At 38.0% G+C, this 26,549-nt stretch overlaps 4 protein-coding genes across 7 annotated transcripts; 3 read left to right on the top strand and 1 right to left on the bottom strand.

Annotated features, from left to right (window-relative positions):
- The first annotated feature begins 1,197 nt into the window (after positions 1 to 1,197).
- Positions 1,198 to 7,380, top strand: LOC117792220 (lysine-specific demethylase 3B). Its single transcript, XM_034632273.1, has 2 exons — positions 1,198 to 1,332; positions 4,586 to 7,380. The coding sequence occupies exon 2, from the start codon at positions 4,590 to 4,592 to the stop codon at positions 7,266 to 7,268; it is 2,679 nt and encodes an 892-aa protein (XP_034488164.1). The 5' UTR covers positions 1,198 to 1,332; positions 4,586 to 4,589; the 3' UTR covers positions 7,269 to 7,380.
- LOC117792219 (F-BAR domain only protein 2) lies at positions 1,198 to 14,979 on the top strand. 2 transcript variants are annotated; one of them, XM_034632272.1, is made up of 13 exons: positions 1,198 to 1,332; positions 7,677 to 7,951; positions 8,010 to 8,576; positions 8,634 to 8,829; positions 9,268 to 9,903; positions 10,439 to 10,708; positions 11,018 to 11,126; positions 11,186 to 11,556; positions 11,617 to 11,783; positions 12,429 to 13,174; positions 13,241 to 13,576; positions 14,080 to 14,309; positions 14,377 to 14,979. In XM_034632272.1, the coding sequence occupies exons 2-13, from the start codon at positions 7,922 to 7,924 to the stop codon at positions 14,472 to 14,474; spliced, it is 3,756 nt and encodes a 1,251-aa protein (XP_034488163.1). In that variant the 5' UTR covers positions 1,198 to 1,332; positions 7,677 to 7,921; the 3' UTR covers positions 14,475 to 14,979. The 2 variants fall into 2 exon arrangements, with proteins under 2 accessions (XP_034488163.1, XP_034488162.1); XM_034632271.1 differs by lacking the exon at positions 10,439 to 10,708.
- Positions 14,980 to 17,473: 2,494 nt separating this feature from the next.
- Positions 17,474 to 19,875, top strand: LOC117790552 (P protein-like). Its single transcript, XM_034630033.1, has 2 exons — positions 17,474 to 17,489; positions 17,552 to 19,875. Exon 2 carries the CDS (start codon positions 17,564 to 17,566, stop codon positions 19,691 to 19,693), a length of 2,130 nt encoding a protein of 709 aa, XP_034485924.1. The 5' UTR covers positions 17,474 to 17,489; positions 17,552 to 17,563; the 3' UTR covers positions 19,694 to 19,875.
- Positions 19,876 to 20,015: 140 nt separating this feature from the next.
- On the bottom strand, positions 20,016 to 25,803 carry LOC117790551 (tensin-3). 3 transcript variants are annotated; one of them, XM_034630030.1, is made up of 3 exons: positions 25,498 to 25,803; positions 23,555 to 24,891; positions 20,016 to 20,735 (listed from the first exon to the last, which is right to left on the bottom strand). In XM_034630030.1, the coding sequence occupies exons 1-2, from the start codon at positions 25,767 to 25,769 to the stop codon at positions 23,592 to 23,594; spliced, it is 1,572 nt and encodes a 523-aa protein (XP_034485921.1). In that variant the 5' UTR covers positions 25,770 to 25,803; the 3' UTR covers positions 20,016 to 20,735; positions 23,555 to 23,591. The 3 variants fall into 3 exon arrangements, with proteins under 3 accessions (XP_034485921.1, XP_034485923.1, XP_034485920.1); XM_034630032.1 differs by having other exon boundaries at positions 25,501 to 25,803; XM_034630029.1 differs by having other exon boundaries at positions 23,555 to 25,803.
- Between the last annotated feature and the right edge of the window lie 746 nt (positions 25,804 to 26,549).

Here is a 26,549-nt window from a genome sequence, read left to right as displayed (position 1 = left end):
GCAAATCTGGCTATTTTAAATATATATTTAGCAAAGTTTTGCTATTAATATTTTTAGTAAAACTGTGCAACAAAACAAATTAGATGGTTTTAAGACAGAAACAGCTATTGTTCCCCCGAAAACTTGCCAACACTGGTGAGGAAGACTGCCACCCGGTCAAAAGGCTGCCACCCTGCAGAGTTTACCGATCTGGCAATGTGAACCATTTGAGAAAACTTTTTTCACCCAGTTTTGGCAAATTTCCTAATTTTGAATCTAGATTTTTTTAATTTTTTGCAGAGTTTTTGTTGGAATTTTCTCGACTTTTTAATATTTTTTTTAGAATTAAATTTGTAACTTCTTTCCCCTATGGTTGACGAGCTTCAAACCTTCATACAAATGTTTTCCTTAATGTAATCTAATTTCGAATTTTAAATTTTATTCAAATTGTTAATTTATTTCAAGGCAATTGCATATTGAAATTTACATTCGCCTTCATTTACGTTTTCCAGTGTGGCTACACGCGACCAATAACGCATTCTAATAAATACTTATTCAGTATTTCTCAATTACCATCTGATATACCAGAACAGTCAGGTATATTTTATGTTTAAAATTTAACGAGATTACTCCTCATTAGCGTATTGCTCCTCACTTAACTCGTAAAGTTTAATTTTTTTTGTTTTTTTTTTTTTTGTTAGCAATAATTGCCGAGATGCCGGTGCTAAGAAAGTTGACTAGTATTTTGCATCGCAGGATCAGCTTTTTTTCGGAAGCTTTTTACCCAGAAACGGCTACATATATATTTCTCTAAAAAATTGGCAGCAGTGGGTCCAGAGTTGAAAGACGCTGCCACCTGTCATAAAACGTTGCAATATATTTTAGCGCTGCCAGACCTAGGAATCTGATCTAGATAATTTTTCATATTATTTTCTTTATTGTATATTTATTTTTTATATTTTTAAAAATTTTGCAGATTTCTTAATTAAATTTTTAACTTCCCTCCCAAAGGGGTGACGAGCTTCAAACCTTTATATAATTCTCTTTATAAATATTATTTATATTATTATATTATTGCCAAATGAAGCTCATATTTGAATTGTGATCGATGACTGTGATCAAATTCAGAGACAAACTTCAACAATCGATAATACAGAAAAGCATCACTGTCTTGAGATAATATCGTTGTTATCGATAATATAGTCGATAGTTTGAAATAATTTTTGCTATGTGAGTGGTATGTGCGCTTTGATGCAGAAAAGTTAAATTTCCATACAGTAATAGTCTGAAATTTAAATGTCAAATATTAAAAATCGAATGTGCAAGTGTGCTGGTAATATTCAAGAATAAAATGTAAGTTGAAATCGTTATCAGAAGTGTTTAGTTTGTTCCGTGAAAAATTGCTTGTTTTATATTCTGACCCATCCACACACTTACGTATGTATATGCGTCCAAACATACATACATAGATATATATGCATACTTGGTATGCTGGAACGCTAGAGCGTTCAACTGAATGTGTGTGGGCAAGTTGTATGTATTAGTGTGTTTGTTATATTAAGTACACAATTTAAATTGATAAAAATTCTAAAGCCCCCGTATTTGATGGGCAGCTGCTAAGTGAGTGGCTAAATCCAAAGTGAATTCGCAAATTGCTTAGAAGCTTGAGCTGAATTATTATAAATGGACTGAAATTAGTTGTGCAAAAAAATGCAACCCATTGACGAAACAAAACGTTAAGGTAGGGTGAGTGCCGATGTAGTAATTCCAAGCCAGTGTTGTCGTGCGGCTGGAGTGTTTACGGTCCAAAAAGGTAGCAATTCTGCGTGTTATCAGACGGCTTAAACCAACAATATTTTACTTTTAAGATATCATGGGCGTTATGTCGTAATATTTAGCAAAAATTATAATTTTGGGGGAGGGTAAGTGAGCCAAGTATTGTCATGCTTGTACATACATATGTATTAATAGTCCCTTAGTACTCTTTTAAGTACAGGGTCAAAAAGGGAGCATTGAGTACTTGTTCTTACGACATTTAACGCACACATACATATTACCATTGTCGATGCAATTATCTTTTATTGATTTAACTAACGTCTTCAATGGCGACAAATAAATAAGATACCGTTGGATCCAATTAAATTGAAAGGTCAATGAAAGAGTGTACAGAAACTGAATTGATTCATCTATTTGCAGAGGGCAAGCACAAGTTGAATGCAAGACAAGCTTTTAAATGGTTCATTTATATTTGTAATTCCTTTTGCTGCACATGCTGTGTGCGAGTGCGAGTGTAGTGTGAATGTGTTAGTGTGTATATTTAGCTCCAAAACATCGATAAGACGAGCTAAAGGCAGCGGCGACTTCGTTGTGGTTCACGCCCAAAACATTATCGCAAGTGCCACAAGGGCATTTATGTGCGTGTGTCAGTGTGGAAGTGTGCTAAATCATCCAAGGTTTATTTCTCCGACATCTCATCAGAATGAGTCCATTGCTTTTTATATAACCAAAGCCGTTATAAGAGACCAACCCAAGCTGACCCCGACACACCTTCACTCTACTAATCGATAGAACTTATCGATATGCTGCAAATGACACTGACACTTGTTGCAGGCGCCAGAGAGAGAGATAGCAAGAAAAGGCGACAAATCTTCACAATGTTGTTAATTGGTCACTACATACATACATACTTATTATGTACATATATTTCAGAATATTTGTTAATTGCCAACTAAAGCGCTTGGCAAAGATAAGACAGTAGGAAGTAAATATTTTTTATCTTTGAAAACATTTTGTATGTATATTTATATACTATGTGATAATGGCTAATTCGATCGTTTTTATATTGGGGGTGTTTGCATTATTGTATTAAGCTTATCAGACCCACAATTATGTATGTATGTGTATATGTACGTGCTTAAATGTGTATATACATACGTACATATATTTAATTTAATGATAAATTATCTGTAGGTCGATCTGGCCGAGTCTAAACTCTAGACATTTAGTATATACAATTTTATGATTATTTATTTTATGTTGAGTATTATTAAGGTCTGTTTTTGGATACGGTTTGCTTCTGTGCCAGGTAATCATAGAGACAATGTCAGTTGTTAACTAATTACCACTAATAATGTTGTATGTAAATAATTTAGTTTAGAAAGTGCAAGTGAACAGTAATTGTAACAGTTCTTAAAACCAGTGTTGCCAACTCTACGGGTCATAAAAAAGCTAAACTAGCCTTTGAAAAAGCTAGAAATAGAAAAAAAAAACGCAGGGAAACGATATTTTTTATTGATTTAATCCAGTATTTTTGAAAACTTCTCAAGCTCGTCATCATATCGTCTTCTGCAGCTGAACTTATGTAGGTCTGATTGGCCCCTATCTTTTTTAAGCATACTGCTGGCACTTCATAATTATGACAGCATTCATCTTTCCTGCGTAGTCCGTATCTTATGTGTAAAATTGAGTTTAATGTTTGACCAACCATTCTATATCGAAGTATAGTTTAAACATTGTTCATTTGAGTGCAGTGCCGAAAATCTTTTATTTCCAGTTGCATCTAGACACTTTGGCCCAAAAGTATTGTGGTATTTAAATTGGACCACTTAATAAGGTGAACGTTCGAGTATTAGACCAGAATCTCTTCAATATTGGTTGATTCCACTTTGCTTGGAAAAAAGCTATAATTCCCGCCTGCCGCTATTTTACAGTTTTCCCGCGTTTGCCAATTGCAACCCGCTAGATATAGCGGGGAAATAGCTAAATTGGCAACACCGCACCTAACACACACATATGTGCACAGTGTTGCCAACTATTCAGGGCCGGAAGAAGCTATTTTAACATTTTCAAAAAGCTAGAAAAAACTAAAAAATCCAGATAAAAAGCCATTACACTTTTTTAGTTGTTCTTATTATTATTTTAGTAATGAAAGGCATTTTTCGATCTCAGCATAACCATCGTCTCCCTCAGCTATACAGAATTCGTTTGTCCCAATTGATTTGAAATACTTTACATTTAAATCACTCAGTTTTGAATTAGTGGTGGACTTACAATAATTGCAATAACATTTTCTCGCGTCCCTGGATCAAAAGATAGACAATTCTTAAATGAGGCATCACGCATCAAGGTCTCTCGCGTCATTTGTGTATATTGTATTTTAGGCATCTTATATTAGTGCGCTCGCAAATCAAAAATTGTGAAAGCCTTAAGCAATTTTTGCAGCAACTATTAATTAAAGTAATGTCATGCTTTGATATTTAGATGTTTGTAAAAGACAAAAGAGAAAAAACAAGACATTGCAACTTTCAAAAAAGCTAGATTTCCCGTCACCCGCTAGATCACAAATTTTCCCGCATTCGAAAAACGTCAGATTTGACGGGAAAAAAGCTGACATGGCAACACTGTATGAGCATTTAAATGAAGTGATATGCTCGATAACTAATATCGATAACGATCGCGAATGTGCAACCACAAAATGTAGGAAACGAATACCAAGTGCATAATAAAGCCGGCTACAAATACAAATTGTAATAAGCTTGGCTAATTATGAGATGTTCATATTATGCTTTTTCTCTCTCTCTTTCTCTTTGAACGCTCGCGTGCACAGTGCAATGTCGCAAGCAACATCAGAAAATCAAAGTCTGGCAACGCTGCCATCAAATGCTGCTGACAATTGTCGTAAACGCGCCTTGTCCACAACATCGCTATCATCACGCTCGGAGCCCAAATCCATAATCGAGATACATATATCGAATGAAACCAACACCAACAATTGCAGCAGCAGCAAGCGAGCCAATTTGGAAACATGCACAGATGAGGCAAGCCGCATATGCAATATGGATTCCCAACAACAACAACCACAACAACAACAACAACAACAAGAACAACAGCAGCCGCAGCAGATAAATGAAAACAATGCTATCGAATTGAGTATTGAGGAGCAAGAACTCGATAAGAACTATCGAAGCAGTTGTGCCATCTTTTTGCAGCACTTGCCGTGCTTTAAGCTGCAGAAATCCACAACAGTGACGTCCATACCCAAGTGCCGCGAGTGTCGTCGTCGTCATGCCCCACTGTCCACACCAAGCAACAACAACAGCAACAGCAACAACAGCAGCAACAACAGCAGCAGCAACAACAACAACAATGATATCTATTGTCGCTTCTATGAATTTCGACGGTTGCAATACAATGCGGCTGGAGAATTGAACGTTGCTGGGTTTCCCAATCCTTATCAGGAGCCGACAAGCGATGATTATATCATTTGGCAGCCAGATGGAAAGACAGCACCGACTGCTGGATATATGGACATACAAGTATGCCGATATATATTGCTGCATGCGGGCGATCAATTCTGCTATTTGTGGCGTCAGGAGGCGGAAGCGCTGAAGCTGCACGAGAATCCAGATGGGACAATTGCATGGAAGAAGGCAGTACAGGGTATACGGGAGATATGCGATGTATGCGATACGACGCTCTTCAATTACCATTGGACATGCAGCAAGTGTGGATTTGGGGTGTGCATCGATTGCTTCAAGGATCGCAAGGAGGGGCTGCAGGTGAAGCGACGCGTTGAGACGCAGCGTGGACACGATGAATACCAGTGGCTGCTCTGCACCGATGATAAGCAACAGCAACACTCGCTCTCCGAATTAATGTTGACTCAGATTATTGCAGGGGATGCTTTAAATGTGCTTGGGCGACTGCTGCACGAGGTGCGCATGTTGTGGCAGGTGCCACAGGTTTGTGGATGCTTGCTTAGCAAGCAGCAAGTCAAGGACGAGCAGCTGACACAGCTCATACAGGATATGATCAAGGAGTCGCAGTTGATGCAACAAACCAGCGCCTCCTCATTGGCAACGGCACAAACGCTGCAGCAGCAACAGCGTTTGGAGCAGTTGCATGCCAAGAAATTGGAATTTGCGAGACAACATGGCATTGATTATGTGCCAGGACGTGTCTGGAAGAAGGAACGACTCGGCAAAGATCCAATTACGAGCGCCTTTGACAATTTCAAGCATATTAACTTTCTACGCAAGGGACTCGCGGGTTTGCGACGTTTCCTGCCTCCACGCGCCATGACACTGGCACATTCAACCCAACTGGCGCCGGGAGTTCCCCATGAATGGCTCTGCGATGGCAAATTGTTGCGACTCACGGACCCAATGCATCCGGACAATCGTGTGCTGTACCAGGAGGTATGGAAATGTGGACAACCTGTTATGATATCGGAAGTGGCGCGTTCGCTTAATTTGGATCTATGGCATCCACAGGCCTTCTGTCATGACTTTGGTGATAAGCCAAATGATTTGATCAACTGCCTCAACGGGAATTTGGTGCCGAATCAACCGATGCGTCACTTCTGGGAGGGATTTCAGTGCATGCACAAGCGTCTGCTCGATGCCAATGGCAAGCCCATGCTGCTCAAGCTCAAGGATTGGCCGCCAGGCGATGACTTTGCTGAGATCTTGCCCACTCGCTTTGCGGATCTAATGCGTGGTCTGCCCATGCCCGAGTATACGCTGCGCACTGGGAATCTCAATATTGCCAGTTGCTTGCCCAAAATGTTTGTGCCACCCGATTTGGGACCAAAGATGTACAATGCTTATGGCTCGGCGCTCCATCCGGATAAGGGCACGACAAATCTACATCTGGACATCTCCGATGCCGTCAATATCATGGTCTATGTGGGCATACCAACGGATGAGGACAGCAAGCCACAACTGGCGGCCACACAGCGTGCCATTGCCTTGGGCGGCTGTGATTATATCACCCGTGCACGCTGCCAATCGCCGGACGTGTTGCCGGGCGCATTGTGGCACATATTCCCAGCCAGGGATGCGGACAAAATACGCGATCTATTGAATCGTGTGACATTGGAGAAAGGCTTTCGTCTTGAGCCGGATCATGATCCCATACACGATCAGAATTGGTATCTCGATGATAAGTTGCGTGCACGTCTCTTCAAAGAATATGGCGTTGAGGGTTATCCCATTGTTCAGTGCCTGGGCGATGCCGTATTTATACCAGCGGGGGCACCACATCAGGTCCAGAACCTACACAACTGCATCAAGGTAGCCGAGGACTTTGTTTCGCCGGAGAACATCACACACTGCTATCATCTCACCCATGAATTCAGGCGTCTTTCGCATTCGCATACCAATCACGAGGATAAGCTGCAGATCAAGAATATTATATATCATGCTATCAAGGATTGTTGCACCATATTAACACGTGCTCTGGACGAGCGAATTGACCAGGAAATGGCCAAGTTGCAAGCCGAACTATAAGGAGAATCATCGTTTCAACATCTACTCTTATACTCTAGATTTTAGAGATTGTGAACAATTCAAATCAATCATGTATTAATATTAATAAAATATTCTATTTGACGTGCAGAAATCTTTATTTTTTAATTTCTGAATTTCTTAATTTTTGAAGCCTATAAAATTATTAATTTGAAAAACTCTCAACCTTAGGAATCTAACATAAGCTAATACTTTTATTATTATTTTTTCACTGATTCTAAATAAATCTAAAACAAAATAAAATGATAAAAATAGGGTAATAGGATTAATGTAATTTGTTTCTCGGGCTCGGCGTCGGTTCAAAACCGGTTTGCAGCGGTTTTGCGGAATGATATCGGGAAATTTTGACACCAGTACAATATAATTAACTGCTTTAATTTGTATTTGCAGTCGCAGAGGAAAAGCTCCTTCTATCAATGCGTCCTAACCGTGCTGAAGGCGATACTGACAATGATGATGAATCCTACCAGCCTGCCAGCTGTGACACTGTGCTCAGTAAGCCACTAGGGCATAGAAATTGGGAATCCAAGTCAATTATATAGCTAAGAAGCCGTCTGCAACATCACCACAAGCAACACCAAAGGCAAAGCCTACAAATTAATTTAAATAGGCGCATTTAAAAGAAAGCATTCAAAATGACGGTGGATTTTAATGATTATTTTTGGGTAGGTTAACACATTTAATTTGTTAATTATGTTGCTAACTGAGATTATTGTTGTGCAGGGCGAGAAAAACAATGGATTCGATGTGTTATATCATAATATGAAGTTTGGTCTGGTGGCCAGCAAAGAGTTGTCGGAGTTTTTGCGCGAAAAGTCAAACATTGAGGAGCAGAACTCCAAAATGATGTCCAAGTTGGCTCACAAGGCCAGCACGGGCACATTGAACAGCACGTTTGCTCCCGTGTGGACCATACTGCGCACCTCGGCCGAGAAGCTGTCCACGTTGCACATGCAAATGGTGCAGAAATTAACCGAGCTGGTCAAGGATGTGGCCAAATATGCGGATGAGCTGCACAAGAAGCACAAGTGTGTCAAGGATGAGGAGTCTCAGACACTGGAGTGCGTTCAAGCCATACAAACATCAACGGTTGCTGTGCAAAAGCTGCGGGACTTGTATGCCAGCAAGGTGCTTGAACTGGAGAAGCTGCGCAAGGATAACGGTTCGCACAAGGATGCTGAGAAACTGGAAAGCAAGCTGAAGAAACTGCAGGAGGACTACAAAGCGCTGCTCGACAAGCATAATCCGATTAAAAACGAATTTGAGCGACGCATGACACAAACGTGCAAGGTAATTAAACTATCTAATTATTACGAAATTAAATAATTCAATCCTTTGTTTTATTAGCGCTTTCAAGAGATCGAGGAGGTGCATTTGCGCCAGATGAAGGAGTTTCTTTCCACATACTTGGAAATGCTGCAAAATAATCACGATATGGTCGGACAAGTGCACTCGGATTTCAAGCGTCAATTCGTGGATATGTCCGTGGATAAACTGCTTGAGCAGTTCGTGTTAAACAAATACACGGGTCTCGAAAAACCTGGTAAGTAATGCATATTGAATGCTGGAACCTTAAATGTTAAAAAAAAAAAACACAATTATTGTTATAATTTAAAATTGCTTTAAGAATAATACTCATTTTTAAATTTTATTTAAATGAATAATTATATAATTCGTAACTTTTATTTTAAAATAAAAAATAATGGGTAATACGGATTTTTTATTTTTAAATCTTAAATACTTAAAAAATAAGTGTTAATCATATTTTATTTGTATTTTTAATTAAAAAATATATACTGTATATTTTATTTTCAAATCAAAAATAAGAGTTTATTCTTTTTGATAAACAATTTAGCTATAGTTGTTATTTTTCAAATTTTAAATACAAACCAAATTATTGTTCGGTAATTTGTAAATAAGAATTTAAAATGAAATGTTTTATAAAAATTGAAAGTAGACTAACAACATTAAAATTTTGCAGAAATGCTCGAACTGGAGTTTGTGTCCCTCCCGGGAGGTTCACGTCTGCAGACACAGCAGGCTTCTGCCACGGCATCCAATTCGAATTCGGCGACCAGCATACAGGCGGCTTTGCGTGCCGGCGGCGCCGCTGCAGCCGCATCGGGCAGTTTAGTGTCCATGGACCAGAGAGGTGGCGCCGGCGCTGGCGATGCATTGGCTGGCATATCGCTGGGCAGTGGGAGCGGGGCAAGTGGCAGCATTCCCTATGCGGATGATGCAATGCTGGGCAGTGGCGGTGGCCTGTCATCACCAAGACCCACATCGCCGGAAACTCTTGGCGCACAAACAGCGTCTGCGAGTGCTGCAACCTCAACGGTAAAAAGTCTGCGTTCATGGTTTAAGCCAACAGCCAGCAAACAACAACAACAACAACAGCAAAATGCCAGCGGGGTCACTGGGAATTTTGGTATGCCTGGCAACAGCAACAGTTCCAACAACAACAATTACAACAACACGAACATCACAACAGCAACAAGCGTCAATTCGAACACGAACAACACACCACCAACAACAGCAACAACAACAACAACTGGCACCATCAATTTCACCACCAATGTCACAAATTCCCCTAACTCTGAGCATCAGGATAATCAAGGTTCATTCTATTATTTTTTGTTTTCTTAATTTTCTTATAAGGTTTCAAGTCTGTTTTTATGTTTTTGTATGCTTTGGTATTTGTGACTCTTGTATTAATGTAAAAATCTATCTATTTAGATAACTATTATTATCATCTTTACGACATCTGATATGATCCTTACCTTTTTGCTCTTCCCAATGTATGTCAAGAGGTTTACATTTCGAACAAATATTTAAAGTGAAATTCTTTTCTACTCATGCTTGATATTGTAAATATGACAGGGAATATTTATTTTAGTAATTGTCTTCAATTTTATGTTATGGTTATCAATGGTATTGATTTAAATTATACACTCAAACACTTAGCCAATATCCAATATTTAATAACTTAACACTCATGCACACCGTTACATATATTAACAGCCCTAACAACTTACATTTCACTACGCTTTACACACGAACACCAATCATTCATTCATTCAATGAGAATTCATTCAATATAAACTCGATCATCTATGCACCACCGATCAAACTAATTGAAATCAAAACTTTAGATCAGCAACAACAACAGCAACCACATGGAACGCATGAGATCTTAACACCAACTGCAAGTATAACTGGTCGAAAGCAAATGAATGCAACGACAAGCGAACAACAATTATCGAAATCATTAAACGAGCAAGATCATCTGAATCATCAGCAACAACAACAACAGACTGCAGTGGGCAACAATGGGGCCACGACCACAACAACAACAACATCAACAGCAACAACGTCCAGACGTACAACGTCACTTTTAAATATATTCACATCGAATTCTCAGGGTAAATGAAAATGCCAAATTGAAAGTAAAGTGAACAACCCTATCTCAGCAAAGACAATCCCATCAAAATTATACTATTATTTACACTATTATTTATACCTATTCTCTCTCATGCATGTATTGTATATATTACAATTTACCCAAGATTCTAACAAATTCATTTAATCATTGGATGTTCTTTATGGCGGTGTTTGAGTTTATTTGTGAATCCTCTAGGTCTATAACAATTTGAAATATTTAATTGTTGTCCACTGTAATCTATTTTTGCACTTAAAAACTAAACAAGTTTTCATGAAAACTCTTTCTACAGTTTCGAGCATTTTGCGTAGTAGACGCGACAAGCCAAAAACCAAAAAGTCAAAGAAGAAGAAAGACAACGAGGCCGCTGACCATAACAAACAGGAGGAGCGTTTGACCAGGTGAGCTTATCATTTGGGCATAAATAAATCTATGCTCTACATGTGCATTTCTTTTCAAGCGTGGAGCGGGCCAATAATACTTTGTTGGACTATGATGATCATGGAAGGAGCATGAAGACTCAAAACTCCAGTGGCAGCAGTGCTGGAGGTGGATTAGCTGCCTTGTCTGCAACCTCGGCCCAAGGCAGTGTGGACTCCGCGGGCGTGAGCAGCATGGGCGGCAGTGGCGGAGTTGGAGCTGGAGCCAGTGGAAATGGTCTGGCTCATGCCAACAGCACTGCGGGAGCTGGTGCAGCGGGCACATCAATTGCGGGCACGACAACCGCGGCTGGTGGCGCAAATGCCAGTGGTGGCGGTTATGAGGTCGATGACGAAGGATTTAGCATACAGCCAGCAAAGGAAATCGCCTGGGAGGAGGGACATGATAAATGTAAGCCAAAAGCATTTTCAACATTGTATTGTATACTCAAAGTTTTAAAAATTTTAGCAGCTGGCAGTTTCTACTCCGACTCAGACACTGATTCGGATAACGATAAGCGTCGAATTCATGTCAAGATTAAGCCGCTAAACAATGGACAGGCTCCCATTTCAGCCAGTGTGGATGAGCTAAGAGCTACGGTTGAGAACATTTCACTATCCCCCACTGGAGTATTTGCGGTAAGTTATCAGTTATGGAATTATTAAGTTTGAAAGTTTTGTGAAAGTAAACTCACCGTACAACGTATCGTTCTTTTATCAAGTTTGCCACCAAAACTTTTAAATTAACCCTTTTCTCAAAAGTGTACTATTTTTAATAAAGGGATTGAGTATTAAAAAATTTTATCGTACTAAACGACACGTCCTCCACGAAACGAAAGCTAAACTGCAAGTTGAAGAAATAAATATATTGAAAAACAAAACCTCATTACAAGCTAAAAGCCTAGTAACAAAAGTCTTTAGAATCTAAAATCTAAAGTTTAGATGCCCCAAAAATTTCAAAAAAATAAAATATTCTTAAGATATCCCTATCTATCTATTTATCTAAGCAACAAAAATTTTCATACTTATTTTTAACTATCATCCAATTCTTCTTATGTCAGCTATATTTGTTCAGAATGTATAAGACCGACTTAAACCCGAATTTTGTCAGATTAGTTGTGATATTTAAAGAAAACGAAGCTTTTTGTAATAAAACTTAGAGTTACTTATACATAGTTAGACTCTGTTAATTGCAAATCACTCCATTTAAATTGACACTCTTTTTTAACAGCTTAGAAGTGATTAAAAATTGTAATATGCATTAAATAATTTGATCATCCACAGCACCACAGCCAACAGCTGCAAGGAGGAGCACGCGGTGCGGCTGTATCGCGTCAGCAATCGCCGGAGATTTCGAATGCTTCAACGCCAACGGCGAGCGTTCATCCGTATGCGCCACTTCAAAGTCCGACGCTGTCCAATAACAATGCAAATAATGCAAGCCACAATCGATATGCGGATCTGGGCGATATATTCTCAGAGTTGGGCGAGATGAGCTCCTCGGCGCCACCTTCTGCCACGTTAAGTAAACCGCCGGGTCGTCAGATACCAACGCCCACATCGGCTGGGGGCAGCAGCATTGTCATACCGCGACCGCCGTCCCGTCGTTCGGATATGATTGCGATTGGTACGTCAGCGTCGGCAGCGGGAGCATCAAGTTTGGGACGTGGTCGCATGAGTCCAGCACCAGCACCGACACCGGCGATGAATCGGGCGGACAGCATTGGTAGTCTGGAGTTTCGCACCGCCATTGGAGGCATGGGCTCATCCCGAGGCCCGTCGCCGTTGACAATTGGCATATCGGACACAATACCGCTGGCGGTTGCATTCCATGAGATTATACACGCCTATTTCAGGGGCAGCGATGAGTCGCGTTGCCAGGTGAAGGTATCCGGTGATATGATGCTATCATTCCCAGCCGGCATTGCCGGTCTTTTAGCCAATAATCCAAATCCAGCCAAGCTGGGCTTTCGCATTAAGCAAGTACAAAATCTGGACAACCTCGTGCCGAATGGCTCCCTGGTCCAGATGTAAGTAAATTGTACACTTTAAACTCTTACACTACTCTAATTGTGCATTTATCATTATTTTTACAGAGATCGGCAACAGTCAAGCGCGATGAGCACGCTGCTGGAATTCAATATGCCAGCGTTGACAGCGTTATTGCGTCGGCAGGCGGAGAAGAATCCGACTGCCTCGTACTTTAACGTCGACATACTCAAGTATCAGGTGCGCACCAAGCCGGGTGCCAGTTCCTGTCCCTTTCAGCTGGTCAGCTATTGGAAATGCGAGTCAAGCTATACAGCGTTGAAAGTTGATTACAAGTACAATAACCATGCCATGGCCAGCGCTTCGCCTCTGCTAAATGTGACACTCTCTGTGCCGGTCAATGGATCTGTGCGTAATGTCCAGTCGAAGCCACATTCATCCTGGTAAGCACTTATGCAGCTGCAAATTCTACAAGAATTTTTACAAATTAAAAGAATTACAAATATAGAAAATTTGTAATTAATTAACTAAAATTAGGAAAAAGTGTAACAAGAAAATTTAAATTAGGAAAAACAATTGGAAAGACATTAATTATGATAGATGAGGATATACTTTTTTCTAATGACTTCCAAAAATACTCTAAAAAACATCCAATAAATAACATAACATGGTCAATCATTTTATTTAAAAGTATGAATTGTAAATATGTAATCGTTACTATTGAAAAGGATTCGCTTTTTATTATATTATTATTATAAGCACGCTTTTGGACTCGGTCCTTTCTTATTTAAATTTCTGCTTCTCCATTTTTATACTTACTTAGAATTTTTTTTGTACTTTATTGTTTTTTTGTAATTTTTTCTTTTTTTTAACCAAAATATCTGAAACTTGCATAAGGCATCACAAATGTATCTATTAAACCTCTCACTTGCCTATATATTTTAAGGTTGGGTGAATCAAATCGTTTGGTGTGGAACTTTACGGATATATCGCAGAATTCACAGGATGGTGGCGTTGGCACGCTCCGGGCACGCCTCGAGCTCAACGATGGACCCTCGACACCGGCAATGCTAGCCACGCAGTTCAATTGTGAGGGCACCACCTTATCGGGCATCGAATTTGAGCTACAGGGCAGTGGCTATCGGTTGTCATTGGTCAAACGGCGCTTTGTCTCAGGTATTTACAATAAAGCAAGACTTTATTAATTGTCGATTGTAAATATTAAAATGTTCTTTACTTGCAGGCAAATATGTTTGCGAAGGCGATGGAATACGTAGCGGTGCCACGCCTACACCGCCCTCGGTTGGATCCACCAGTCCGTATTCCGCTAAATCGAATTAAAGTTGCTATTGGCTCGACAAAATCTAGCGAAATTTGTATCTAACATTAAAAACGAAACCCATTTTGTATTACGACAAGTGGAAGATCGAAGGATTATTGGCATCACTTGTATTTAGCTACTGTGATTGGGTTATTCATTATGTATTTTTGTATTACTTGTACTGTTAAATCTGCTGGACAACTTCTGTTCTTCGTAAAGAGAGAGAGAGGCCCAATTTTGTATAGCCGTAACAAGTGGATATATTATCTGTTATATGCATATTTATATATATAAATATACAATAATTATATGCTTAGATATGTATTTATTATGTTTAATTAAATTTGATGTAAACAAAACAATGTATGTAGCTATGTAGATATATCATATAAAAACACACAGACAGACACTTAGATACACTAATTGCAGCGTATGAAAAGACGTTGATTTTATGTTCACTTTTCTACACGCAAAACACACAACCAAATGTATTAAAATGAATGCAATATTCAAAATATCAAATCATTTGTTATGTTTTTCTTCTTTTTTTTCTTAAACCCTGATAGCTAAATAAATATTCATGTAGATATCAACTTTCTATGGTCATTACATTTATAACTAAAGAAGACACACAACTCTCAAATCAAAAGTTTTGAGTTTAAAACATTCAATTAAACAAATCGCATATATACTAACATTGAATCAGGTATCCTGAAAAAAAACTAATTTTTATATTCAATTTTATTTTAAAATTTTATTTAAAAATAAAAAAGTACAAATTTACAAATAACCTATTTATTAATAAAAAATTCAATTAGGTGTATTGGTATTAATTTTGAAACAGAATTGAAAATTAATTGTATTTTATATGATTTTATTTTGATTAAACAAAGTGGTATTACTTATTTATTGATCAAAAATTAACAATTAAAATTGTTTACAAAAATTATTTTCATTCCTGTCCCTTACTCGAGCTAAAGATGGTAATGTGAAATGTATAGATTTAATATTCATGAAAGTTGAATGTCTCTAGGTTAAATCTTTATGTACATGAGATATTTGCGACATCGTGCCAACACACGCATATTTCAACGTTGTCTGCTGTTTTTTTTATTTTTATTTTAGTTGCTTAATTATTCGCACTTCTATTAGCCAGAGAACAACATGACAAACCGGTTTCGCTTTCTGTGGCCATAAAAATGAGGAAATTAGCCGAAGCCAAAAATTTAAGCAAACGTCTGAGTCGAAAAAGAAATTAGTAAAAAAAAAAACTGAAGATTACTTGTGGGTGCAATCAGTGTCTGAGTTATGCATAGAAATTGACTAAAATTCATAGTTGCATTATAATTTAATGGTATTGTGTATTATTTTTGGAACATATTTGTGTATACACAAGTGTGTAAATGAAACAGCTGTTTTTACTCGTCTCATTTCTCGTTGTGCCAGTTTGTTATTGTTGACGCATGACGTCACCATGCCACAAATTGATTTCAAGGTCGTCGCCAGTCGCCAGTCGCATTTTCATTTCACTTGACACGCTGTGCCTCATGCTGCTTGTTGTTGCTGTAAAATAAATGGCATTAACCCATTAGCATTAAGAGAAAGGAAAATAAATTATTATTATAAAAAATACAAAAATAATTAAATAATTACTTAAAAGGAAAATTGAGAATTGAATAAAGTCAGTTCCATTCTAATCTTGCAAAATTTTTAAATAGGCTAGAGCTATAGAGTGGGATTTAGGTTTGGTTTGCTAAGCAGAATTGATTTCAATGATGTTTATCCAAGTGCCAATTTCTTTGCGGACTTTCAGAATGAGTTAACTTATTGCATCCTGATTAACATTGATATACATAGCTCGTTTTAGTTTCGAGCTTCCAAAAGGAAACCACATTTATTTTTACCATTTAAAAGCATTTGCCATAGCTTAATAATACCCTTCTATAAAGTCTGTACAGGTTACTATATCTATATAGTAGTTGTCAAACGATAAGATTAAATTACAAAACTAAGTCGTAAAAATTGGTTGGAGAACTGACATGTACATACAGTTAGTCAAGTAATTGTTTTGACAGTGAACAAATGCAGATACATTTTGTTAAGTAACTGTTTTGGCAAATTCTAAATTCGCATATTTTATTTTGCAAAAAAAAACCTATTATTTATTAATACCACGAGTGGGAGTAGTCTTGCCGACTTAAAGTTAAACTTAAAAAAAAAATTAAAAGAAATACTAACAATAAAATTTTTATTAAATTTAAATACAAGCAATTAAATATCCCATTTTATCGTATTTTAATATAAATTGTTGCTTATGATTCATGTTAAATAGAAATTAACAACTAAAATTAAAAACATTTAAGTTTATTTTATTTTTTTTGGAAAACAATTACTTCACACACTCTAACTTTGTTTTATTTTCAAATAGTTGATGGCTCTCTAAATCTATTAACTTAAAAAATATTTAAGCAACTATATTAAAATCAGAAATATAATGGAAAAAATATGTGCATTTTGTATTTAGTGAAAACAATTACTTGATCAACTGTATCTATTGTTCGTTTTATTGTATACAGCAATAGAATATAGCAGTCAGTCACTTAATTGTTAAACAAAAGCGACAAGCACAACAATTGTCACATATGTATGCTTAATTGTATTTACATTTACCCATTGTATTATTGTTTGAAATTAGAACTCGCCAACTTGCAAAGATAACATATTATAAGCAGATGCTGTGCAGTCTATTTAATAAAATATAATGGACAGTATGAGACTATTAAATAGTAATATATTTATACCTCACACGCATTGAGAATGGGTTAAAAAGTTGGAGAATATTTAAACTCATAAAGAATATTTGTATATTATTGATCTGCATACATAGTGCATATGATTTTACCCTCTTTTTACTTTATGTAGGATCATTCAGATCAAGCTACCATATTTGTTTACATCATTTAAAAAAAAAACCAAAAAAAAAAACAAAAAAAAATACGTTTACGAAAAACAAAAAGAGAGGAAAAGGGAGTTTGGTGGGTGTTATGCCAATTATGCCACCATCAACAGTTAATTTTAAAATGTTTGTTTCCAGAAGAGATTTGTTCAAATGGCGTGTCGTATTTACGTAGCCCGTCGATATTTCTTCGCTGATAATACCACGGGTTTAACCGAAGAACAGCTTCGTCGTCGTGCGCTACGAAAATCTATATTCACAATTGTAAAGTTGGTAATCTTTTTGATAATATGGATGAGCTTTACAATATACATAATTTTAACGCCATCGTTTGAACCGAAAGAAATGGTTGTACCCCTTCCGCCTAAGGAAAAGCAAATTGTAATGGTAGATAAAGAATCTACTAGAGATTTTATAGGTGTTGATTTAAGGGGAAATATCGATGTTAAAAAAACAGTGCATCCCAAACAAGCTTCGGAGAACGATCCATATGTTATAGTTGCTGTGGAGGCATTTAATATAAAGACGGATGTTATTATCTGGAAGTCGAAGGAGTGGCGAGTTTATATCGATGAATCGGATTTACAGGAATTGCACACTGTGAAAAATAATTTTGCACTGGATAAAGACATAAAAAAGTTGCTCATTAAAGATGCGACATTCGACACACTATGGAAGGACAGAAGTTCATGGCGCGATCCTAATATGAAAATGCAAGTGACACTTTTGAGTTTACACAAAAACCCGCTTGGATTTGTCGTTAACATCAATCCGGATCCTATCAATACGAAAATCAGTGTTTGGCTGGGACTTCTCCTGCTGATTTTCCTATATGTAATGATTTGTTTCGATATTACGGATCGAACATTTGCCTCATTGATGGCCGCAACAAGCGCCATTGGCATCCTTTGCTTTTTGGACGAAAGACCCTCGTTGTCAAAGATCATCGGATGGATGGATATGGAAACTTTGATGCTACTTTTTGGCATGATGGTCATGGTGTCGATCATTTCGGATACGGGCATCTTCGACTATCTGTCCGTGATTGCCTATCAGCTGTCTAAGGGAAAGATCTGGCGGCTTCTATTCTTTCTGTACATGTTTACAGGAATTGTGTCGGCGTTTCTGGATAATGTCACCATCGTGCTGTTGATGGTCCCGGTAACAATTCGCCTCTGCGAGGTATTGGCAATAAATACAACCATAGTTCTCATCAGTGTGGCGATCTTCTCGAATATTGGTGGAACACTGACTCCAGTGGGGGATCCACCAAATGTTATAATCGCAACTAACGAATATGTGCGTGAATCTGGCATTAATTTTGGCAACTTTATGCTACATATGCTGCCAGGTGTTGTGATATCCATGCTCCTTGCCTTTCTCATGATCTACTTCATGACGCGTAACAAACTCAAGGAGAGTGGCGATCAGTTGCGACGTTCTATCGAGATGCTTGAGGCGCAAGCTGAAAAAAGCAAGGATACGCAATACAATCCGAAAATAGTCATACATATCGCTGAGCTCAAGGAACGTTTGAAAAAGGAAGAATCTCTTAGTCCAACTACGCATATTGATTTTGAGGAAACACTTAAGGAAATCAAGTCGAAACATAAAATCAGAGACGTGCCATTGCTGATCAAATGTTGTATAGCCTTTGTAACTATTATAATGCTGTTCCTCTTCTGCTCTATTCCCGATTTCAAGGGGATTATGTTGGGCTGGGCTGCCATTTTAGCGGCTCTTCTGCTTCTCATATTGGCTGATAAACCAGATGTAGATTCGATCATTGAGCGTGTCGAGTGGTCAACTCTAGTCTTCTTCGCCGCCCTCTTTGTTCTGATGGAGGCACTCGTCGATATGGGATTGATCGACTGTATCAGTGACATTACCACCTCAATTGTCAAAAGCGTCGACAAGAGCAATCAATTGACGGTTGGCATTTTGTTGGTGCTTTGGATCAGCGCGATATCCTCTGCTCTTGTGGACAACATTCCCATAACCACACTAATGCTAAAACTCACCATCAAACTGGCCACTAACGACACAATTGCTCTTCCCCTCCAGCCATTGGTCTGGGCCCTCTCCTTTGGCGCCTGCTTCGGTGGAAATGGAACTTTGATCGGTGCTTCAGCCAATGTGGTAACTGCCGGCATTGCCAAACAGCATGGTTATGAGATCAGTTTTCTTCTCTTTTTCATTATCGGTTTTCCCATCATGATAATGACCGTGGTAGTGTCGACTATATATCTTTTCATTGCTCATCATCTATATACCTGGAACTGAAATCAATTCCCAAAGTATTTTACCCCAAAATTGTCGTTGTGATATCGAATAATGAACTATCTAAACGAATTTTGTATCTTTCAATATGTAAGTGTACATTTAATCGTTTAGACAGTTCATTATTGTTATTAACTGTAATTTGTATGTAAAATAAAATTTTGAGTGGTTCCCCTTTATTTCTACTTGACAATAGTTTTTAATTTTTGCTGTCTGGCAACTTTGTATTGCTACATCACTAAGATACCGCTATGTATATGTGTATGTGTGTAGAGTTACCAGCCTGGTCTCACAATTCGTATCTGATTAAATAATTAATTAATAGTTTTATCTTCAACATCATTGCACTTTATTTATAATTTAACTGTATTAGTAAAACTTAATTCTTGCAATATTATTAAAAATTATTATAAGCATATGCATTACATATTGCATATTTGCTTCTATTCAAAACTCGTAGATTAACATTATTAGCATATAAATGTAAAATTATTTTATAGATTACCTTTCGACCTTTCCGACAATTACATTAAATTTTAAGATATTTAGTTATTTTAGTTATTCCACAAATTTCGTTTAAATCTTTACACTGCACAACAAAGTGAATGAAACAAAGCACACTACAAATATAAATTCTATGCTCGGTTAAAATATTGATTTAATCATTAACAATCATTTTCCGAATGTTTTAAGAAAAAAAAACCTTCACATTAATTACTGATTTATAAATATATACAATTAAACTGTAAAGCAAATAAAATGTTAATATATTTATTAACTATTTGTATATTTTCAGCACTGGATAATTTTATAATCATGCTCAATGTGCTTTGCTCCACTGTGCATTTAGCTAGTTCAAGTTCGCTCATTTAATAAACATAAATGTGCGTATGTGCGATACAGAACCTTTAACTGACATTACTTTTGTCATTAGAATTGTCGTTTATTACTAATTTAATTTAATAACAAATTGTCGAGCTCGTTCAGAGACAAATGTTATTTATGTCCGTTGTACAACACTTGCCAGTTTCAAGGGGGATTTCGCCTGAAATAAACGCGAAAAGAATATACATTAAAAATACCATTCAGTATCAAAAGTTCATAAACGTAATCTCTATAATCTATATACTATGCAGCTTTAATTACCTAATTGAAGATCAAACAGCGCAAAAGAGAACAACAATGGAAAGAGAACAAAATGCCGTCTGATTCGATTGCTCTTCAACCATTTTACAATTTAAATTTATTTTTAGAAATTCCAGTTATATTTATGTTACTGCTAGAGCTCTGCGAAATCACTGGAAGCAAACAAATAAGAAATTTATAATCAAAAACACGTCTGAAATATATTTTTCCAAGATCTCTTTAGATTTTCTGAAATGCGCAATTGACGCTCATTCAAATTCGTATTTCCAATGAATTTATTTAAACTTTTGCGCTATATACAATTTCAACTAATTTTATACATATTTTATATGTATCTGGATTCATCTGTTTATTCAAATGGAAAAAATTCCATAGATTTTAAGCTTGTTGCCTTGAGTTTATTTCGCTAAATGGATCTCTATACAGGTACGATATTTTGTAGAAATACGAACAAAATTTCTATAATTTGAAATATGTAGATCTAGGAATCGAAAATGTATAATTTAAGGCAAAAATCTTTAAGAATTTGTACACATATAGTTGAAATCTTTCAATAATTTGTAGAGTTTCTGAATTTTTTTTATTGGAATTTAAGTAAAATGTCTTATGATGCAGTTTTTTTTTATATAGTCAAACGATAATTCAGAATTTTCTCAACTTAAGAATGCAGAAATGATCAACTACAACAAAGATTCAATTGAGTTCGTAAGGAACAGCGAAACAGAACAGAATACGATGAGTTTGACGCTGATGTTGACAATATCATAGCCGCCTCTGAACTGGCGGATTCCAACATTTATAATTTATTTGTGAAGGATACGCTTCTACAGTGATTTCATCGTGGTGTCCAGTGACTCACGAAATCTATCTGAAGCTTGCAGCGATATAACCACCTATTTCATTTGCTTCGACAAGATGAAACGTTCCGAAATTGCAAACCATTTGGGATGCAGTATCATCCATCGATGAAAGGAAAGGCAAACCTTTCCTCCACCAGCAATAGCAAGAGGAGCAAATCGACGAAGAAACTGATTCTAAATATCTATCTTCTATATATTTTTAAAATTTTATTTATATTTTTTTGTTTATGTGAAATGTAACCAATATACTTATGAAGTTTTCATAAAAAAGTGTTCAGAAAGAGATTAACAATATAATAAGAACATTATATAACTTTTACTCATAAACAAAAAAATTCAGTTCAAAGAGATATGGGGTAACAAATGACAAATTTAAGACGGTTGATAAGAAAATGAAAGGTAAAAATATTGCAATCAGGCCTGCTTAATGACGAGACACCCTATAATCAAGTTTGACATTAACAATTTATATTATTAAATATATCTCAAGAAAATAAATTATAAAGGATTAAAGATGCATAGTTGTACCTGTTACAAACATAGGTGTAATGGAGGGTATATAAATATCTAAATGTTTAAATGGCATGGCAATGCACAGTTAAGCACAGTGGGTCTTATCGGGCGACCTCAGCGCATGACCATGACGTGGGAAATATTAATCAAATGTATAAAAAAAAAATGATAAATAGATCTATATACATATGTATAAATGTTGTGGGCCCATTAAAACTAGCTACCGTATTAAATTCAAATATATATGTACATGTATAATCTAAGCATACGCCCTCACAGATTTAGATCGAAAATCAATTCGATTCTACATCGTTCAGTATTTAGGCAACTGACTCATGACACAAACTTCCGTTGCGAAAAACTAATATCAGGAATGTTAGCCAGTTTTTATATGGTCCGGCAAATACATACGTACGCTTTATGGACGTATACATACGTATCTATATGTGCATATATGAATGCCATAAAACAAACAAACAGGAAGTTGGATGAGTGGAGGGGAATTGGAGCGGGACGTTGTGTAAAATATACAAACAGAAAACCGTATGAACCACGGGAAAGCCAAAGAAACGCCAAGAAACTGAAACAGTTTTTTTCGATTCCCATTTAACGCCAAAGATGATGGAAGTTTTGCATTTACAGTGAATAGTTAAGATGATAGAACAATAATTTTATTACGTATTACTAAATCTAGGTTAAATTAGCAACATTCTTTAACTAAAACTTTAATTTCCTGAAAATAAAATATTTATACCGATCAATAAATTAGTTTAATTGTTTTAAGTTTGATAATACTTGGTAAGGATATATAGATCATATTATAACTGGAATATAATGAGTTTCATTTACTCATTTTTCAGGCGATGCTTCAATAACTTCTATAAGATTTTGACTAAACTTAGTAAGTAAAAAAATAAACAAGTTTTTATACTGCAATTCATTTTTCAAACCATCTTTTCTTTGATATCTATGGGCTAGTCGATAGTCGGATTTAGATAAAATTAGATCATTATTTACAGAATACATCATTCAGATATCTTCAAAAATAAAGAAACTTTAAGCATATTATAGCTGGAAATTGAGTTTTTAACTAAAAATCATAAAAAGAAATACATATGTCAAGCGATCTTACTTATGAGAGATATATATTGAATATTTGTATACTGAAAATATTAAGTTTACACCTTATATGAGGCAGTTCCAACTCAAAATTGACTGCTGTGAAAATGGCTAATGTGTAGTTTGCTCTAGAGATGTTCTACTGTATTTTAATGGCCATACAAGGACGCCGCACCCACGCAAATTATCCTTAAAATTGATGGGCCATTAAACGGCTTGAGCTCACCTGCTATTCCAAGTTGCAAGTGGGTCAATAGTGTTGTTTAAAGCACATAGTTGCGCTGCTTTTCGGTAGGCAGTGTACGATTGGCAAATGAGACAATCGCCGCCGCAGGTTGGGAGACGGAAAGGTCGCAGAAAACATGGCACTGATTATCCTTGGAGCTGTGTGATCTGCGTGCCACAAAGGCAAAGATGGTCTTCTTGTCCGATTCATTGGGATTCGTCCACATGCGATTCTCGGGATCGATGGCACAGTGGGAAATCACATCGGCCGTATAGTGCTTACGGAAGAACTTCTTGCGCGTGTTATCCGTCAAAGTGATGCCCTGTCCGGAGACCTTAAAGTGCACCTCGGTGGGCAGGGGCAAAGGTCGTTGCTCGTACATAACCCGAATGGCCTTGCGTATGGCCTCGTTGCCCGTGAGGGATTCCGTATCGCAGCTGAACAGCCAGAGCACATTGGTCGCCGCTCCATGGGTGAGTAGATGTTGCTGGGCCGGCGTCGTAGCTGCCAAGCCGGGCACCACATCCGCTTCCGGGATGCGGAGCAGACACGGCAATGCCAGCTGATTGATGGAATGCTCATAGATAAGGGCCGACAGGGAGGTGAAGACGGGCTCATTGGCGCATCCCTTCAAGCGGACGCCACGTTGCGTCGGCTCAATGAGAAAGTGACGCACCAGCTCCTGGCTACCTGCCGGAGGTTGTGCAACACGCAAGACCAAACCGTAGGCATTCTTATACGTGGTGGAATCACGGACCAGAAATGTGCCCGGCGGAGCATTCATCAATAGCGCAATGGCATCCTCGCGAGACAAGGTTGCCTTGTACCAGAATTTAGCCGAGTTGCGAGCGAATTTCACCAAATCAGCAGCCACCTCAAAGGTCGGAGATGGTGCTGAATTGAGATATTGTCGTGGTCCCATGGTCTGATAAATGGACTCTGTGGTGGGCGAGGCACGTTGTGTGGTGTTGGTCGTGTTGATGGTGTTGGTGGTGCTACCAAATGGTGTGCGTGGTGTGACCGGAAAAGCGGGCGTCTCCGGTCTGCTTGTGGGACTGGGCGTTAACAGGTAATCCGCCTGACCATTGCCAGTATGTGGAGCAACTGCAGCTGCTTTGTGCTGATGCTTTGTGCTGGTGGCATAAATGGGCGACAAATCGCGACGATTGCGCGTGTGCGTCTCTGTCTCTAGATGCAGCTGGTTCTGACCATAAATGTTTGTTGACTGCTGCTGCTGTTGTTGTTGTTGTTGCTCCAACTGTTGTCGTTTGTGTGTCACTTCCATTGGAGGTCGTTCCAAGCTGTTGTAGTTGTTGTTGTAGCCGTTGTTGTTGTTGCTGTGGTTGCTCTTGATGTTGATGTTGCTGTTAATTGTGTGATAATTGCGTTCCACAATTGTGGATTCCAAGCGCCTACTGTTGCCTCTGATAGCACCATCAGGCACATCCATATCCTGCCCATAGCCCAACTGCTGTCCCAACTCAATGTTCCTGGTGTGATAGGGAGCTGGCGCCGGCAACGAGCTGCGTTGTTCATTGATATCATCCAAATTTAAGTTAAACTCAAAATCATAATTATATTTGCTGGGTCCATTGCTTTGACGTCGCTGCGGCGGCGTGGGCGGCACACGATCAACACGATCCACACGTTCCACAATGCGTTCCTTTTCACGCTGATACTCGCTAAACACTTTGTCGCGTCTCTCGCGCAGCAGCTGCTCAAAGTCAGCGCGTGGCGGCGTTGCTGTTGTTGTTGCCCCATAATGATATGTATTCGATATGGTATTTGTATTCGGAGTCGGATTCGTATTCGAACTCGAATTTGTACTATTACCATTTGTATTCGCACGGCTGCCGCCGAGTGTTTTGCGCACTAGCAAAGGGCTCGTTAAACGTGGCTGCGGCTTTATCATATCACCATTATTATTATTGTTAATATTATTGTTGTTATTGTGATTGCTGCTGCTCGTGCCAATATCAAAGTCTAGAAAACTATCGGCTCGTGTTGGCGTTGGCGTTTTCTTCAGCGGTGTCGACGTTGTGGCAATTCCATAGCTAAAAGGCAAGGAATTTTCGCGCGCGTGATAGGGTATCCCATTGCCATTACCATTATAGTCTTTATGGTAATTATTGTTATTATTATGATTATAGCTGTAACTAGTGTGGTACTTGTTGTCCGTGGACACGGCAGCACTATCTTCGTACTGCGACCGCATTGTTTCGCGAATTCCGAACGACTGATTGAATATGGAGAGACCCCCAGGTCTAAAGCAGCGAGCGCCACAGCACACACACACACACACTCATACACTCACATACTCACACAGTTGCATGTGCCAGCCATAAACAGCAACCGCGTAAAATGAAAAGTCAGCGTTGGCGTAAGCACAACCGCTCTCAGTCTCTCGCTCTCTCTCTCTCTACCTCTCTTTTCGGCTTGTTGGTCAACAAACAAATCCACTTGAGTTGCTGCGCCTACAGCACAGCGCACAGTGTTGCTAAACTCATTGTCACTTGTTGCACGTGAAAACTTTTAATAAAGTATTAATTTTGTACGCATTTGTACATTGTAAGGATTAACAGCAGACAATTAAAAAAATTTTGTTGAATGTTTATTAAATTACTTTAATGTCACATTAAATATTAATGTATGGTTATATCAGGCCAATGTACTCCACTCAAGTAACACACACCCAAAGGTGTTGGCGTTTTGGAGAGAGACACTGAGAGAACAAACTCAAGATGAGAGTAGCAAAAAATGATACTGTGCGAACTTTGTGACAGCAGCGAGCGGTGATGTCATCTCCCTACATATTTATACACACACACACATCAGTACAGAGAGTTAATCACAATAAGTGTTCCATACAGATACTCTGCCAATCGCCACTCAGTTTCACTGCAGCTCTCTTGGTGCTTAGAATGGAGTCCTCTCTCTCTCTCTCTCTTTCTTTTGCTCACTATCGCTCTGTGTATGTTGTTCTGAGAAGTTGTTG

This window comes from Drosophila innubila (genome assembly GCF_004354385.1).
Source record: "Drosophila innubila isolate TH190305 chromosome 3R unlocalized genomic scaffold, UK_Dinn_1.0 2_E_3R, whole genome shotgun sequence".
Taxonomy (NCBI): domain Eukaryota; kingdom Metazoa; phylum Arthropoda; class Insecta; order Diptera; family Drosophilidae; genus Drosophila; species Drosophila innubila.
Note: the sequence above shows the minus strand (reverse complement) of the source record. Positions and strands in the feature narration are given on the sequence as shown.

What these genes read in the sequence shown, in the direction of transcription:
- LOC117790551 (XM_034630029.1), bottom strand. Translation starts at nt 25,769, where the DNA reads ATGCGGTCGCAGTACGAAGATAGTGCTGCCGTGTCCACGGACAACAAG.
- LOC117792220 (XM_034632273.1), top strand. Translation starts at nt 4,590, where the DNA reads ATGTCGCAAGCAACATCAGAAAATCAAAGTCTGGCAACGCTGCCATCA.
- LOC117792219 (XM_034632272.1), top strand. Translation starts at nt 7,922, where the DNA reads ATGACGGTGGATTTTAATGATTATTTTTGG. An exon ending in TCGAAGCCACATTCATCCTG is followed by an intron (nt 13,577 to 14,079) that starts GTAAGCACTTAT and finishes ATATATTTTAAG; the next exon opens with GTTGGGTGAATCAAATCGTT. An exon ending in CAAACGGCGCTTTGTCTCAG is followed by an intron (nt 14,310 to 14,376) that starts GTATTTACAATA and finishes CTTTACTTGCAG; the next exon opens with GCAAATATGTTTGCGAAGGC.
- LOC117790552 (XM_034630033.1), top strand. Translation starts at nt 17,564, where the DNA reads ATGGCGTGTCGTATTTACGTAGCCCGTCGATATTTCTTCGCTGATAAT.